Source organism: Chiloscyllium plagiosum, unplaced genomic scaffold (genome assembly GCF_037043375.1).
Source record: "Chiloscyllium plagiosum isolate Xiang-an unplaced genomic scaffold, Cpla_swu_hap1 HiC_scaffold_6, whole genome shotgun sequence".
NCBI lineage: Eukaryota > Metazoa > Chordata > Chondrichthyes > Orectolobiformes > Hemiscylliidae > Chiloscyllium > Chiloscyllium plagiosum.
The window spans coordinates 130,736,714-130,755,105 of NW_028270144.1; the positions used below are offsets into that span (position 1 = coordinate 130,736,714).

Below are 18,392 nucleotides of genomic sequence, written 5' to 3' on the forward strand. Positions count from 1 at the left end.
CTCAAAAAAAGAGCAGCTCTTACAGCCACAATTTTTTCCCATCCTCAATCTTGGGGATTACCCAGAATCCTGCCAAGGGCAAGGTGCATGGGAACACCATCGCCTGGAAATTCCTCTCCAAGCCACTCACCAAGATGTATCCCAGAATGTTGTGGGAAGTAAGGGAGGAAATTATGAGACCCCTTGCAGAAATATTTGCATCATCTATCACTAGGGGTGAGGTAAAAACAATGACTGCAGATGCTGGAAACCAGATTCTGGATTAGAGTGGTGCTGGAAAAGCACAGCAGTTCAGGCAGCATCCGAGGAGCAGAAAAATCGACGTTTCGGGCAAAAACCCTTCATCAGGAATACAGGCAGAGAGCTTGAAGGGTGGAGAGATAAATGAGAGGAGGGTGGGGGTGGGGAGAAAGTAGCATCGAGTACAATAGGTGAGTGGGAGTGGGAATGATGGTGATAGGTCAGAGAGGACGGTGGGGAAAGGTAGCAAAGAGTACAATGGGTGGATGGGGGTGGGATGAAGGTGACAGGTCAGAGAGGAGGGTGGAGTGGATAGGTGGAAAGGAAGATAGGCAGGTAGGACAAGTCATGGGGACAGTTCCCTAAAGATGCACCTGAATTGGAAGGGGACTAACATACTGGCACATCCACCAATATCATTTATTGTATCCGTTGCTCCCGATGCAATCTCCTCTACATTGGGGAGACTGGATGCCTCCTAGCAGAGCGCTTTAGGGAACATCTCCGGAACACCCGCACCAATCAGCCCCACCGCCCTGTGGCCCGAAACGTTGATTTTCCTGCTCCACGGATGCTGCCTGAACCACTGGGGTGAGGTGCCTGATGAATGAAGGGTGGCTACTCTTGTACCTTTGTTTAAGAAAGGTTGTAAGGAGAAACTGGAGATCTATAGACCCTTGAGCAATTTTGGTTGTTGGTAAATTATTGGAGGTGATTATAAAAGGATTTATGGACATTTAGAGAGGTAAAAATTGATTTGGGATAGTCAGCATGGTTTGTGTGAGGAAAATCATGTCTCACAAACTTGATAGAGTTTTTTGAGGAACTTACCAAAAAGGTTGATGAGGGCAGAGCAGTAGACGTTGTTTATCTGGATTTTAGTGACGCCTTTGACAAGGTTCGGCATGGTGGACTAATTAGTAAAGTTAGGTCACATGGGATTCAGGGTGAGCTTGGCAATTGGATATATAACTAGCTTCATGGCAGGAGACAGGGTAATAATGGAGCTTTGCTTTTCAAACTGGAAGTCGATGACTAGTGGTGTTCCACAGGGATCAGCTCTGGGTCCACTTTTGTTTGTCATTTATATAAATGATTTGGATGAAAATATAGAGTGCATGGTTAGCAATTTTGGTGTCATTGTAGACAGCGAAGAAGGTTATCTAAGTTTACAGAGGGATCTTGATCAAATGGGTCAATGAGTTGTAAATGGCAGATGGAGTTCAACTTGGATAAATGCGAGGTATTGCATTTTGGTCCAACAAACAAGGGTAGGGATTATACAATTAACGGTAGGGCCTTGGATAGTGTTGAGAGTGTGGTGCTGAAAAAGCAGGTCAGACAGCATTTGAGGAGCAGGAGAATTGCCGTTTGAGGCATAAGCCCTTCATCTGGAAGCATCCTGACCTGCTGCGCTTTTCCAGCACCACACTCTTGACTCTGATCTCCAGCATCTGCAGTCCTCATTTTCTCCTTGGGTAGTGTTGTAGAACAGAAGGACCTAGGGGGTGCAGATACAAAATTCTTTAAAGTTTGCATCAGATATAGGCAGGATAGTTAAAAAGGCGTTTGGCACACTTGTCTTCATTTTCTGGATCAGTGATGCTGGAAAAGCACAGCAGTTCAGGCAGCATCTGAGGAGCAGTAAAACTGACGTTTCGGGCAAAAGCACTTCATTAGGAATACAGGCAGAGAGCCTGAAAAACAGCAAAACTTGTCTTCATTGCTCAGTCCTTTGTGTATAGGAGTTGGGACATTATGTTGAGGTTGTACAGGACATTGGTGAGGCCTCTTCTGGAATATTGTGTCCAGTTCTGTTTGCCCTGTTATTGGAAGGATATTCCTAAGTAGGAGAAGGTTCGGAAGAGATTTACCAGGATGTTGCCGAAAGGCTGGATAGGCTGGGATGCTTTTCCACTGGAGCGTAGGGGGTTGAGAGGTGACCTGATAAAAATTTATAAAATAATGAGAGGTATAGATAAAGTTGATGGTAAGGTTTGAGAAGATTTGTAGCTCAAGTTGAGGTTCTGGATGTAGGTTTGTTCTCAGCAAGCAAATCTACACCCAAAGTTGACGGTAGTTGTCTATTCCATAAGATCAGGAATGTCAAGACGAGGGGACCCATTTTTCAGGTGAGTGAAGAGAGATTTTAAAAAAACAGAAGAGGCAAATGTTTTACACAGAGGGTAGTTACCGTGTGGAATGAACTTACTGAGGAAATGGTGGATGCAGATACAATTACAATGTTTAAATGACAATTAGATGGAGACTTGAATAGGAAAGCTTTGGAGGGATGTGGGCCAGGAGCAGGCAGTTGCGACTAGTTTAGTTTGGGATTAGGTTCGGCATGGATTGGTTGGACCGAAGGGTCTGTTTCTGTGCTGTATGACTCTGTGATTATCCTGACTTGGAACTACAGCAAAACTTGTTTTAACCAGTACCTTATGGATTGGCACTCTTGAAGAACCGGCAAAAATTATATAATTCAAATACCAGAAGGTTTCCGTCTTATCACAATTTCCGCGATGTCTGAGTAGCTAGTTGAGGGTGCGAGTGAAAAATGTCTGACAGTAAGTTTTATTACGACAAAGTTGCATTATTATTTATATTATTTGTGCTGTAAATAAAATGGTATGTATACCCCCTGCATTACATTTCTATTACTTAGGATGTGTTTCATATTGATTATGAGGACCTCTTGATCAACTGGAATATTTGACCATTTGGCATACTCCTGGTCCCATAGGTGCGGGTTAATAAAACATTTGGTGCATTTCAGTATTCCTTCACTGTTGCTGCATAAAAAGCCTGGCACTATAACTGGATGAATGAATAAAAATGAATCTCACATATCGAATGAAGTAGCTGAACTGAATGAAATGCTTTCACTGGTTTTGAATTGCTGATCACCTAGCCCTGCTGAAAGGCAAATGTCTACACTGTGGGTGCAGAATGGATGCAAATTAACCTCTGGGCACTCATCAAGCATGGAAGAAAGCATTTGTTTTTCTACGAGTGTTCACAATCTCAGGTCATACCCAATATAACTATTGTCAACCGTGGTCATTGCTGCCGTGCACAAAACAGAAAAGGCAATTTATGCCCAGCAGGATCTCATTAACAACAAAAAATGTTTAAATATAATTTTTTCACGCGTTTTGAGAGTCACTAGCAAGTACACTGTTTATTTTCTATTCCCCATGACCAGGTCATTGTCTCAGCATTGTTTGTTGAGGGATAAATATTGGCCCCAGGTCAACCCACCTCCCCCTCCTTCTTTGAATTACTGCCCTGGGATTTTATGCATCTATTTGAAAAGGCAGCTGGAACCTCCCCTTAATATCTCATCTGAAAGTTGGGGCCTTTACAGTGCAGTGTTCCTTTAGCGCTGCATTCAAATTACTGGAGGAGGAATTGAACTCACAACCTTCTAATTTGCAGATAAGAATGTTCTCCACTGAACTATTTGAACCATTAAAGCTATGTTCAGGAATCTCTGTTCTTTGTTTGGTTTCAACATAGTTTAGTCATATGAACATGTTTCCCATTCTTTAATTCTTGCAGAAAGCACCAACTGCAATTTCCTGGGATTCAGTTTAGCTCTCCATTGGCTCACCGGCCTTCCTAAGGACCTGAATCTCACTTGAGTTTTCTGTTTCAATCATGTTTTGGAACAGGAAATTGAATGTTCATTCTGTTATGATCTCAGCTGATGTTATTGCTGGACAAGTCCGCTCCGAAATCCGGCTTGACAAATCAGATAAACAAAAAACAAAGAACTGTAGATGCTGGTAATCTGAAACAAAAACAGAAATTGCTGGAGAAACTCAGCAGGTCTGATGGTATGTGTAGAGAGAGAAACAAAGTTAACATTTCGGGTCTAGTGACTCTTCTTCAGAATGTTGGAGTTTCTCCAGCAATTTCTGCTGTTGTTTTTGATAGATTATATTTTGTTTGGTTTTAACAAGATGGTCTTTCACTGAAACACAAACATACAATGCTGCAGATATGAATTTAACAATAAAACAGAAAATTATTACACAAAAGTAATTAAAATAAAACAGAATAAACCAAACTATTTACATATAACACAATTTTAAAGATTTCAAAAGACACAGTGAAAATACAATCCCATTAATCCCAAAACACTTCCATTACAGTACTCAATCAGAGACAGTACATTTTTCTATCCCACTTAAGGTTTGACTAAGCTTTAGGTTCAATGCCAGTAGTGAGAATCTGATAGCTCAGTTGGCTGGATAGCTGGTTTACTGCAGCTGACTATGGTTCAATTCCAGCACAGGCTGAGGGTATTATGAAGGATCCTCTTCCCTTATCTGAGGTATGATGATACTCAGATTAAACATCCACCGGTCATCATTTTCTAATGACAGAGCACCCTATGGTCTGGTAGGACTACTGTAATGTTACCTGTTACTGTTTTATCGGTAATGAATCCTTCACGTATGAAGTAGAAGCAGGAGTTGGCAATTCATCCCCTTGAGTCTGCTCCTCCCTTTGAGTGGATCATGGCTGATCTCATCTTGTCTTCAACTCCACATTCCTGGCGCTTTCCATAACCTTTGAACCTATTGCTCATTAAAAATCTATCTCCTCCTTAAATTTACTCAATATCCCAGCATCCACCGCACTCTGGAATAGATTTGAATTCAACAGATTCACAAGCTTTTAGAGAAGTAATTTCTCCTTAACTCTGTTTTGAGCCTGCTATCCCTTATCCTAAAACTATGACCACTCGGTCTAGATTGGCCCACATGAGGAAATGTCCTTTTGACATTTACTTTGTTAATCTCTTGTGCATCTTACACACCTCAATTAGATCCACTCTTATTCTTCTAAACTCCAGAGAATATAGACCTAAATTGCTGAATAATTCTTCATAAGACATTCTTCATGGAATCAATCTAGTAAAGGCGACCAAAATTGTATGCGATACTCCAGGTGTGAACTTACTAATGTGAGACACTTTAACATTATGGGTAGTATGGTGGCTTAGTGGTTAGCACTGCTGCCTCACAGCACCAGCATCCCAGGTTTGGTTCCAGCCTTGGGTGAAATTCATATTTTCTAATCTGATCGCTAGAGGATCAATTATACAATTTCAATTTCTGATTCATTGTCTAATTGCTCTAATATCTCTGATTCACTCACTAATTCTTTCACTACCAATAGGTACACTTTGTCCTGGCTACATTTCATATCATATTATCTTTATAGAGTCACAGAGTCATACAAATCCTTCGGTCCAACTCGTTCATACTGACCGAGTTTCCCAAACCAAACTAGTCCCATTTTCCTGCATTTAGCATATATCCTTCTAAACCTTACCTATTTATGTACTTATCCAAATGTCTTTTAAATGTTGAATTGTATGAACTGTACTTGCAACCAACACTTTCTCAGGCAGTTCGTCTCACACACATACCTGTATTAAAAATTTGTTCCTCATGTCCTTTTTAAAACTTTCTCTTCTCACCTCAATCCCATGCCTCTGTATTTTGTGCAATAGCCTCTATGGGGAAAAGGCCTTTGTTATTCATTTTATCTATGTCCCTCATGATTTTATAAACCTCTATAAGGCCACGCCTACGTTCCAGTGAAAGAAGTCTTAGTCTATCCAGTCTCTCCTTGTAACTCTATAGGTATATCAGGAATAAAAGAATGACTAGACTACAATTAGGGCCAATTAAGATAGCATTGGGAAGTTGTGTGTGGAGTCAGAGGAGACAGGGGAAACGGTAAATGAATATTTTTCATCAGCATTCGCACTAGAAAAAGACAATGTTGTCGAGGAGAACACTGAGATACAGGCTACTAGACTAGATGGGATTGAAGTTCATGAGAAGAGGGTGTTTGCAATTCTTGAAAGTGTGAAAATAGGTAAGTCTCCCTGGCCAGATGGCATTTATCCTCGGATTCTCTGGGAAGCCAGGGAAGAGATTGCTGACTCTTTGGGTTTGATCTTTATGTCGTCATTGTTGACAGGAATAGGGCCAGATGACTGGAGGATAGCAAATGTTGTTCCCTTGTTCAAGAAGGGGAATAGAGACAATCCTCATAATTATTGACAAGTGAGCCTTACTTCGGTTTTGGGTAAAGTGTTGGAAAAGGTTATAAGAGATAAGATTTATAATCGTCTAGAGAGGAATAAGTTGATTAGGAATAGTCAACACAGTTTTGTGAAGGGTAGGTCATGCCTCACAAACCTTATTGAGTTCTTTGAGAAGGTGACCAAAGAGGTGGATGAGGGTAAAACAGTTGATGTGGTGTATATGGATTTCAGTAAGGTGTTTGATAGGGTTCCCCACAGAGGCTATTGCACAAAATACAGAGGCATGGGATTGAGGGTGATTTAGCAGTTTGGATCAGAAATTGGCTAGCTGAAAGAAGACAGAGGGTGATGGTTGATTGGAAATCCTGGAGTTCAGTTACTACTGGTGTACCACAGGGATTTACATATGAATGAACTGAAACCAACATGGTCAGTCTAAAAGATGAGAGACTTAACAAACAATCCAGGTATTTTTCAATATATAATTTCAGTTACATCACACTGTCAACTTTTGCTATAAATTCTGTGTCTTACAATCTTATTCTCCACAACTACCTGATGAAAGAGCAGCACTCCGATAGCTAGTGCTTCCAAATAAACCTGTTGGACTATAACTTGGTGTTGTGTGATGTTTAACTTTGTACACCCCAGTCCAACACTGGTGTCTCCAAATAATGACTAAGGTTGGTGGAATCGTGGATAGTGCCGAAGGATGTTGTAGGCTACAGAGAGACATAGATAAGCTGCAGAGCCTGGCTGAGAGTGGCAAATGGAGTTTAATGCAGAAAACTGTGAGGTGATTCACTTTGGAAGAAGTAACAGGAATGCAGAGTACTGGGCTAATGGTAAGGTTCTTGGTAGTGCAGATGAGCAGAGAGACCTCAGTGTCCATGTACTGTACATAGATCCCTGAAAGTTACCACCCAGGTTGATAGGATTGTTAAGAAGGCATTTGGTATGTTGGCTTTTATTGGTAGAAGGATTGCGTTTCGGAACCATGAGGTCATGCTGCAGCTGTACAAAACTCTGATGAGGCTGCACTTGGAGTATTGCATGCAGTTCTGGTCACCGCGTTATAGGAAGGATGTGGAAGCTTTGGAAAGCATACAGAGGAGATTTACCAGGAAGTTGCCTGGTATGGAAAGAAGGTCTCACAAGGAAAGGCTGTTTTCATGACAGAGGCTATTTTCATGACAGAGAAGAAGGTTGAGAGGTGACTTAATTGAGACATATAAGACAATCAGAGGGTTAGATAGGGTGGATAGTGAGAGCCTCTTTCCTCGGATGGTGATGGCTAGCATGAGGGAACATAGCTTGAATTTGAGGGGTGATAGATATAGGACAGATGTTAGAGGTAGTTTACTCAGGGAGTAGTAGGAGTGTGGAACACACTGCCTGCAACAGTAGTAGATTCGCGTTAAGGGCATTTAAATGGTCATTGGATAGACATATGGACAAGAATGTAATAGTGTAGGTTAGATGGGCTTCAGATTGATTTCACAGGTCGGCGCAACATTGAGGGCTGAAGGGCCTGTACTGCGCTGTAATGTTCTATGTTAACTCAAATCTTCCAGTCCCAGCAACATCTTTGTAAATCTTTTCAATTTAATAATATGCTTTTTATCCTCAGGCAATCGGAACTGTACACAGTACTCCAAAAGTGGCCTCACTAACCTCCCGTAAAAACCGCAATGTGATGTCCCAACTCCTATACTCAATGGTCTGAGCAATGAAGGCAAGTGTGCTAAACATCTTCTTAATCATCCTGTCTACCTGTGATGCAACTTTCAAAGAGATATGTACCTAAACTCCCTTGGTCTCTCAGTTCAACAACAATTTTCAACATGTTAACATGATATTCACTGATTATTTCTTCTACTTAGAGTATTCATTACATATTTCACATTATTGAGTTATTTCTTGATTATTTTCATTCATTTGTAGAGTGTGGGCATCGCTGGTTGGGACAAGACATTTTTGTCCATCCCTAGTTGCATTTGAGAAAATGGTAGTGAGCTGTCCTCTGGAACCACTGCAATGCATATGCTGTAGATTGACCCATAATGCCCTTATGGAGGAAATCCAGGTTTTTGACCCAGCAACACTGAAGGAATGCAATATATTTATGAGTCAGGATGGTACGAGCATTGGAAGGAAACTTGAACATAGGTGGTGTTCCTATGTGTCTGCTGCCCATGGCCATCTGGGTGGTAGTGGTCATGAGTTTAGAAGATGCTGTCTAAGGATCTTTGGTGATCTTGCAGTTAATGGTTCTCCAGTGACAGGTAACAATGTGAATATCTTCTTTCCAGGAACAAAATTGATTCCCTTACTGATTAAAAATCTGAGCCTTGCATATACTTAATGACTCAGCCTCACCAGCCCCCTGTGGTAAAGGGTTCCTCAGGTTTGACAGAAAAAATTCCTCCTCACCTCTAACCTAACTGGGTGACCCCTTACTCTGAGATTATGCCCTTGGGTTCTTGACTTAATCACAGAGGAAAACAACCTCTCAGCATCTACCCTGTGAAGTCCCCTAAGAATCTGTATGTTTGAATAAGATCTCCTCTCATTCTTCTAAACTCCAAAGTGTGCAGGGCCAAACTATACTACCTCCCTTTCTCAGAAGTAACTGTTTTATGTATCCAGTTTCAGTCAACACTTCTACAAACTGGTCCAAGCTGAAACTAATAGGGCTAATCATTCAACTCTTTTAGACAGACTGCTCAAACCCATACACCTCTCGTTCACAATCCGAATAAATTATATTAAAATATATACAAATCACACACCTTACAACTCAGTCAGCTGTACGGGGATGTCATGATGAGAAATGGCACACCACTGACTGTTGAGAGAAACTTCTCAACTGCCTTTTCCACATTCTGGTTCACTGCTACTAATCATGGAGGATATGCTCTCAACAGTCGCCATTGGTACTTCCTCCTGCCCTGAACCATGCTGGAACTGGTGGTGAAGTGATGTTGAAGATCACAGCATCACAGAAGGCTATTTGGCCCATATGGTCTACACCAGCTATGACTAATGGATTCTCAGTCAGTGAGTACATTCAAGACAGAGTTCTTTTTGGTATTGAGGGTGAGTGAGACAAAGTGGGATTGAGGTAGAAGATCAGCTATGAATGTTTGAGACATAACAGACTGAAAGGTCCAAATGGTCTGCTACTGCACCTATTTCTTGTCAATAAAATAATGCTGCATAGAAATGTTCATTTCAGTGATTTCCATAAGGATTCACTATAGTTTAAATTTCTCAGCAAGTCAGGCAGCATATAAGATGTGGCAAACAGAGTTTCAGGTCAATGACCTTTTATAAGATCTCATAATGAGTTTCCTTTGGGGATGTGGGTTCAGTGTCTCTATATGTCGCCCATGGCACACTATGAGAATGCATCCTGTCCTGGTGATCTGGGACAAGATTTATTTTACACCTTGTTCTCCCTTAATTTTCCTGCAGAGAAGAGCAATTAGACCTCATATTATCAGATAATAGTTTGCACATTCTGTTAATTTCTGAGACATTAATTAAAATGTCAGAGCATGTTGGTTGGAAAGGCTGGAAAGTGGCTCTTTCTGCTCCTGGATTCTTCCTGTTGTTAGTCTGAGCCCTTGTTCGATGGTGATGATTTGGAGGAGCCAGTGTTGGACTGGGGTGGACAAAGTTAAAAATCACACACATTAGGTTATAGTCCAACAGGTTTATTTAGAAGCACTAGCTTTCGGAGCACTGCCACCTGATGAATGAGCAGCACTCCGAAAGCTAGTGCTTCCAAATAAACCTGTTGGACTATAACCTAATGTGTGTGATTTTTCACTTTGTTTGAAGGCGGTTGTCCTATCGACAGGGAGGGCCTGGAACTGGGTGGGATCCTTTCTAATCGAGGCCCTGGCTTCACCGGCAGCAGCAGGCCCAACGTTGCATGGCAACGGCGGCCAAGCGGGCTCCGTCTCGATTGGCGGAGCCCGGCACGGTCCCCGGCCGCCCATTGGTCGAGGGCGGGGCCCGCTGGTCGTGATTGGCCGCGAGGCCGATTAATATTCCGGCGGGAAAGGCGCGCGCGGCTTTAGTTCGAGCGGCAGCGGGAGCGGGTTCACAGCGGGATCACCAACGGATCACATCCCGGTCTCCAGAGAGTCTTCACCCGAGCGTCACCAGAAGATCACGGACCGACCTCCCCCGGCCCTCAGACACACACAGACCCCGGGCGTCAGCAACATGTTCGTCATCAAGAGAGGTACTGAGCCCGGGGGTGGGGTGTGGGGACATAGACCCCGACCCTAACGACAGAGAGGGGAGAGCGGGTAGTATAGACCGGGGAGGAAGTGTATCCCCCGGTGAGGGATGGGCCTGACCTCTGGGAGAGTGTGGGCTTGGGGTGCAGCCATCCCCCGGGGGAGGGCAGCTTTACCCCCGGGCTGGGGAGCGATGGGCCTGGTCCCCTGGGCCCCCTGTGTGTAAGGTCTTTATTGAAAGATGGGACCCTGAGGGTGTTTACGGGGACGGGCGGGTGTGGAGAGAGGAGACTCTCCCTGTTGTGGGACAGCCCGCACCCTGGGCTCGCTGGTTTCAAACTGAAATCAGGGGAATCTGTGTGTGTGTCTGTGTCTGTGTGTGTCTGTGTCTGTGTGTGTGTGTGTCTGTGTGTGTGTGTGTCTGTGTGTGTGTGTCTGTGTGTGTGTGTCTGTGTGTGTGTGTCTGTGTGTGTGTGTCTGTGTGTGTGTGTCTGTGTGTGTGTGTCTGTGTGTGTGTCTGTGTGTGTCTCTGTGTGTGTGTGTGTGTCTCTGTGTGTGTGTGTGTGTCTCTGTGTGTGTGTGTGTCTCTGTCTGTCTGTCTGTCTGTCTGTGTGTGTGTCTCTCTCTGCAGCTCTCCCTGAAAAGGCGGTGGCAGCAGGATCCATGAACATTTGTAATACAGAAATTGTCAATCTCCTGTTGAAGGGATGAGGGGTTATCAGAGGTGGACGGGATGTAGATTCATCATCCATGATATTATTAAATAGAGCAGCAGGATTTCGGGGCTGAATGGCCACCTCCTGATTTTAATCCTTATATGACATTCAGTCTCCCATTTCATTGTCAAATTATTCAGACTATATTAATTTTAAATCCATATGTTCACATCCATAGTGGGAGCTGCCAATGTAAACATGTCACCATGTAGTTACCTCCTCCTGCCAGCGGGAGCGCTAGCTCCATGGGTGTGACATGTTTACATGGACTGTCCCCGTTGTAAATGGGACATGAGAAATGGGAAACTTTGAATGTGGGCCGATGTTTGAATGTGTGTAGGTATGTTTGATCATTGTGCCAGCCCCCTGTCAGTACAGATATGGAGCACTGGGGGGTGTAGTTATTAGACATTTTCAGATGAGCTCAGTGCCCAGTGGGGTCACTGGGTCCAGTGCCACTGTAAACCCTCACCCGAGCTCGGGTCGTGTGAGCTAAAGCAAGATATTTCGGATTTTCTGCAGTTAAAAAACAGAAACTGCGAGAGAAATTCAACAGGGCTGGCAGCATCTATAGGCAGAGTTGAGATTTCTAGTCCGATCTGACTTCTTTAGAGTGCTTGGTGCAGGTCCTTGCAAGGCTGACGAATGGTGAACCTTGCCGTGTCCGGTCTGGGGGAAATTTGTTATTGTTGGGTTAATTTCTGTTCTGTTCTGGCGCTGACTGTGGCTGTTTTGTCAACCTATAGCTTTGTGTTTCTGTATTCCACTGAGGCTGGTCAGGACCTGCTGTCCTCCTGATAGCTTTAATTTTCTCCATTATGCAGAACTAAAGTGCGATTGCCCTGCCTCTGATTATAACTATCCATTGCTTTGTCTGATTTTTAAAAAATCCTCTTTCCAGTGTTTCTTTCGACTCTTTGCAGCTCCCTGTAATTCCCCCGGTTCTACTTCCCTTTATATAGTGTTTTTTGTTCCCCCGCCCCCCTCTCCCGCCTGAGTATAGTTTGAATTTGGCGCCGAAGCAGTTGGATATAAGAGTGGCGGGAATTGAGTAAACCGCGCTGAACCTCAGCATATAAAAGTGAATTTAAACTGGGCTATGGATCAGGAAGCTGGAGAGAGACGTGGATAGAGAGCACGGCCTCGGGTCAAACTCTCGCCCCGCGAAACTATTCCAACGATAACAAGTTGAGAGCTTTCGAATGTATGGGAACTGAAATAAGTCAGACGCTGGTGAAATGGACACGGTTTCGGAAGAATGAATAGAATTTATAAATCTCAATTGAGAGGATGTCAAAGGTTAGTTTTAACTCATTCAAGATAAGTAATTCTAAAACAATGCTTGCAGATTACAGCAGATGTTCTCCGAAATCGTTGGACGACTATTGGAACATGTACACCCTCTGTTATACCTCTGGGTGTACAATTTTGCAAGGCTCATTAATCAATCTTCAACCAGCCAGACCGGACCTTTGTAACGTTGGGCAATGGATGGCAGGTCCCAGAATCTATGACCTTGGCTAAGGTTTAGACACCATAAAGTGTTTGTTCTGTTTGGTATTTACAGGCTGCTGATTGCTGCAGAGGTGGACTTGTGGCTATTCTCTGACCTTCAGTGAGTGGATTTCGAGATGCATTTGCAAGGACAGTGGAAATGATACAAAACTTGCATGTATTATGAACTGTGAAGAGAGAAGTAACCTTGCAAAAAGCTGGTGGAATAAGTAGATGTGTGGCCGAATTAATTTAATGCAAAGAAGTCTGAGATAATTAATTTTGGTCTGAAGAAAATGGTGTTGATATAAAATAACATGTACATTTTTAAAGGTGATCTCGGGCATGTATTGGCACCACATTTAAGGTAAAAAGTATATTGGTATTAGTGAAGATAGAGAAACTATTTACAACAGCCATTCTTGAAATGAGTTTCAACAGTATGGATTGATCAGAGGTGGCTGTTCTAGTCCTGAGCGCAGAGAGCATTGAGACAATTTGATAGGTGTTCAAAATTATGGTTCTGAATGGTAGATGTAGATCACCAAAATAGAAATAGCTGAAAAAAATGTCTTGTAGAGCCTTGGTGCGACCACTTCTGTATCAAACCAGGCACTCAGTCTACACGCATTTTGCTGTGCTCTTCCAGCACCACTAATCCAGAATCTGGTTTCCAGCATCTGCAGTCATTGTTTTTAACTCAGTCTACACACTAACCCCTCAGTCTTGCAGCATTATTCACACCACTCTCAGCTGTTCTCCCCTTTAAATTAGTTTTAATCAACCTGTTCAAACATGTTGCGTGAGGTAGGTGGGTCTATCTCTGGCCAGAAAGTAATAATTGTTGACCCACAAATCCCCTCACTCCATTTTGTGTCAGTATTGTCTCCTTATTTAAAGAAAACATTACTTGCCATTCAGAGTGCAACATAGGTTCACTGGTCTGAGCCCTGGGATGGGGGTATTGTCCTTATGTGGAAAGATTAACCATGCTAGACCTGTAGTCTCTGGGGTTTAGAAGAATGAGGTGATCTCATTCAAACATGTAGAATTCATACAAGATAGCTGAAGGAATGATGTTTTCTCCCAAGCTTTTGGCTCTAGAATGAGGGGATACTGTTTCAGGATAGTGGAGAGGCTGTGTAAGACCGAATTGAGGATTTCTTCACTGGTGAGCCTTCAATGTTATGTACTTACGAGGGCTCTGGAGGCTCAGTCAGTGAGCATGTACAAGACTGAGATCATTAGTTCGACACACGAAAAACAGCATAGGATATGGGGATAGTGCAGAAAATTGTTAAAGTACAGGTAGTTCTCTTGTAACGCCATGGTTCGGTATCTGTGCAATCTTGCTTTATAAGAAAATTATGCGATACCAACACCATTAAAACTAATGGGGCTGGACTTGTGTTATAGCTAATACAGGTAAGGAAAGTTTGTGTTCTGGAAATATGTTTAAATTTGGCAATTGTGTTATAGCCAATTCGTGTTGTAGAAACATGTTATAGGTGATGGTACATGTCAGCACAAATGATGTCGGGAAGAAGGGGAGGAACATACTACAGCGGGACTTCGGAGAACTAGGAAGAAGGCTGAAAAGCAGGACGTCCAGGGTGGTTATTTCCGTTTTGCTTCCAGTTCCTTGGGCTGGTGAGGCCAGAAACAGATATAATGGACTTGAACGTGTGGCTGGGGAACTGGTGCAGGAAGCAAGGATTTAAATTCTTGGATTACTGGGGTATGTTTTGTGGTAAGCATAAATTATAAAGAGAGACGGTTTGCACCTTAATAGGTTGGGGACCAGCATTCTGGCAGGCAGGTTTGCTACTGCAACACAGTTACGTTTAAACTAAGTAGCGGGGGGAGGGGGACAAGCTGGATGTTTAAGAAGGAAATTGAAGGGAAAGTTAGAACAAGCGAAGTCAAGAAAGACAACTGTATCAATGAGGCAGAAAACTCAAAAAGGGATCATGCTGTAAGGTTGAGTGAAATAGGAGTTGATGGGAAGGGTGAGGGCAGTAACAAATTAAAAATACTATACATGAATGCATGAAGCATTAGAAATAAGATGGATGAACTTGAGGCTCTTTTGGAAATTGGCAGATATGATATTGTGGGGATAACTGAGATGTGGCTTCAAGTGGACAGGGCCTGTGAAATGAATATTCAAGGCTACACGTGCTATCGTAAGGACAGACTGATGGGCAGAGGGGGTGGGGTGGCCATGTTGGTAAGGGATGATATTAAGTCCCTTGCGCGGGGGGACCTAGAATCAGGGGATGTAGAGTCAGTATGGATAGAGTTGTGAAATTCTAAGGGTAAAAAGATCCTCTTGGGAGTTATCTACAGGCCCCCAAACAGTAGTCTGGTTGTTGGATGCAAGTTGAATCAGGAGCTGAAATTGGCCTGTCGCAAAGATGTTACTACAGTTGTTATGGGGGATTTCAACATGCAGGTAGACTGGGAGAATCAGGATGGTATTGGACCTCAAGAAAGAGACTTTGTGGAGTGCCTCCAAGATGGATTCTTAGAACAGCTGGTGCTGGAGCGTACCAGGGAGAAGGCAATTCTGGATCTGGTATTGTGCAATGAACCAGAATTGATCAGGGACCTCGAAGTGAAGGAGCCATTGGGAAGTAGTGACCATAATACAATAAGCTTCAATCTGCAATTTGAGAGGGAGAGGGTACAATCGGCATGACAATATTTCTGTTGAATAAAGGGAACTATGGAGCTATGAGGGAGGAGCTGGCCAAAGTTCAATGGTACAACACCTTAGCAGGAATGACAGTGGAGGAACAATGGCAGATATTTCTGTGTATAATGCAGAAGATGCAGGATCAGTTCATTCCAAAAAAGAAGAAAGATCCTAGGAGGAGGCATGGGTGGCCGTGGCTGACGAGGGAAGTTAAGAAACATATAAAGTTAAAAGAGAAAAAGTATAACATAGCAAAGATAAGTGGGAAAACAGAGGACTGGGAAGCTTTTACAGAACAACAGAGGATTACTAAGAAGGAAATACGCAGAGAAAAAAAATGTGGTACGAAGGTAAACTGGCCAAAAATATAAAGGAGGATAGTAAAAGCTTTTTTAGGTATGTGAAAGGCAAAAAAATGGTTAGGACTAAAATTGGGCCCTTGAAGACAGAAATAGGGGAATATATTACGGAGAATAAAGAAATGGCAGAAGAATTGAATTGGTACTTCAGATCTGTGTTCACTGGGGAAGACGCAAGCAATCTCCGAGGTAACAGTGGCTGAAAGACCTGAACTTGAGGGAATTAATATTTGCCAGGAATTGGTGTTGGAGAGACTGTTGGGTCTGAAGGTTGATAAGTCCCCAGGGTCTGATGGTCTACATCCCAGGGTACTGAAGGAGGTGGCTTGAGAAATCGTGGATGCTTTGGTGATTATTTTCCAGAGTTCGATAGATTCGGGATCAGTTCCTGCGAATTGGAGGGTGGCTAATGTTGTACCACTTTTTAAGAAAGGTGGGAGAGAGAAAGCAGGAAATTATAGACCAGTTAGTCTGACCTCAGTGATGGGAAAGATGCTGGAGTCTATTATAAAGAATGAAATTACGACACATCTGGATAGTAGTAACAGGATAGGTCAGAGTCAGCATGGATTTATGAAAGGGAAATCATGCTTGACTAATCTTCTGGAATTTTTTGAGGATGTAACTCTGAAGATGGATGAGTGTACCTGGACTTTCAGAAAGCTTTTGATAAAGTCCCACATAGGAAGTTAGTGAGCAAAATTAGGGCGCATGGTATTGGGGGCAAAGTACTAACTTGGATTGAAAGTTGGTTGGCTGATAGGAAACAAAGAGTAGTGATAAACGGCTCCGTTTTGGAATGGCAGGCAGTGACCAGTGGGGTACCGCAGGGATCAGTGCTGGGACCGCAGCTTTTTACAATATATGTTAATGATATAGAAGATGGTATTAGTAATAACATTAGCAAATTTGCTGATGATACTAAACTGGGTGGCAGGGTGCAATCTGAGGAGGATGTTAGGAGATTACAGGGTGACCTGGACAGGTAAGGTGAGTGGTCAGATGCATGGCAGATGCAGTTTAATGTGGATAAATGTATGGTTATCCACTTTGGTGGCAAGAACAGGAAGGCAGATTACTACCTAAATGGAATCAATTTAGGTAAAGAGGCAGTACAGAGAGATCTGGGTGTTCTTGTACACCAGTCAATGAAGGTAAGCATGCAGGTACAGCAGGTAGTGAAGAAGGCTAATAGCATGCTGGCCTTCATAACAAGAGGGATTGAATATAGAAAAGCAAAGAGGTTCTTCTGCAGCTGTACAGGGCCCTGGTGAGACCACACCTGGAGTACTGTGTGTAGTTCTGGTATCCAAATTTGAGGAAAGACATTCTGGCTATTGAGGGAGTGCAGCGTAGGTTCACAAGGTCAATTCCTGGAATGGCAGGACTACCTTACGCTGAAAGACTGGAGCGGACTGGGCTTGTATACCCTTGAGTTTAGAAGACTGAGAGGGGATCTGATTGAGACATATAAGATTATTAAAGGATTGGACACTCTGGAGGCAGGAAACGTGATTCTGCTGATGGGTGAGTGCCGAACCAGAGGACACAGCTTAAAAATACGGGGTAGACCATTTAGGACAGAGATGAGGAGAAACTTCTTCACCCAGAGAGTGGTGGCTGTGTGGAATGCTCTGCCCCAGTGGGCAGTGGAGGCCTAGTCTCTGGATTCATTTATAGAGTTGGTTAGAGCTCTCAAGGGTTATGGAGATAAGGCAGGAACAGGATACTAATTAAGAATGATCAGCTATGATCATATTGAATGGTGGTGCAGGCTCGAAGGGCAAAATGGCCTACTCCTGCACCTATTGTCTATAGGATAACCACCTGTACAAAAATAGCCACAATTTCGTTGGCCGTGGGCTAAAGGTTGAGTGGCCTCCTGTCTGAAGGAACTTTTTGTAGTTGAGCCACAGACTTTGCATCCCTACCACTGATTCCCTCACCTCTTGCTGATAATGTCTTGATGCTCTTGCAACTTATGAATTCCTTTCCTAATCCTGTCTGTCTGTGTCTCTCTCCCTCCTTTACGTCAGTCAGAAACTTTTCATTATGCTAAAGATGCTTTTTAAATTACTGCTGATATTGACTGCTTAATGGATGAAGTGCTTAAACTTGTGATGTTTTGCTGTTCAGATGGTCGCCAGGAGCGGGTCATGTTTGACAAGATAACATCCCGAATACAGAAGCTGTGCTATGGCCTGAATCCTGACTTTGTGGATCCGGTGAGTGGCTTTTTAATGATTTTCTGTTGCCACTGGTCTGAAATCATCATTAGCAATTCATTGGTAGTTTTCTGTGATTGACTGAGCTAAGTGTGTTCCCTGGTGAAGCATAGAACCATTAGGGAAAAGCTTGCATTATGATTTTAGGATGCCCGAAAGTGCTCCACATCCAACTTATGACATACAGTAAATAATATATTAAATGCAAGATCTTAGTATACAAATGATACCCACAAATAGCAATATAGTAAAATCCCCACCCTAGGGAAATGATGTCTGCCATTCACCTTATTTGATAAACCTCCATAAAATCACCTCTCAACTTAGAATATAG

At 43.0% G+C, this 18,392-nt stretch overlaps 1 protein-coding gene across 2 annotated transcripts in view; it reads left to right on the plus strand.

Moving 5' to 3' along the window:
• Nucleotides 1–10,418: 10,418 nt before the first annotated feature.
• The window catches only part of rrm1 (ribonucleotide reductase M1 polypeptide), a 38,232-nt gene continuing 30,258 nt past the window's right edge, over nucleotides 10,419–18,392 (plus strand). Inside the window, exons 1-2 of one of the 2 annotated variants that reach the window (XM_043692567.2) lie at nucleotides 10,419–10,568; nucleotides 17,970–18,058. In XM_043692567.2, coding sequence (XP_043548502.1) covers nucleotides 10,550–10,568; nucleotides 17,970–18,058 — 108 coding nt within the window. In that variant the 5' untranslated portion in view covers nucleotides 10,419–10,549. Of the gene's footprint in view, nucleotides 10,569–12,400; nucleotides 12,582–17,969; nucleotides 18,059–18,392 lie in introns of those variants that run through there. The other variant, XM_087988489.1, reaches the window with a different exon arrangement.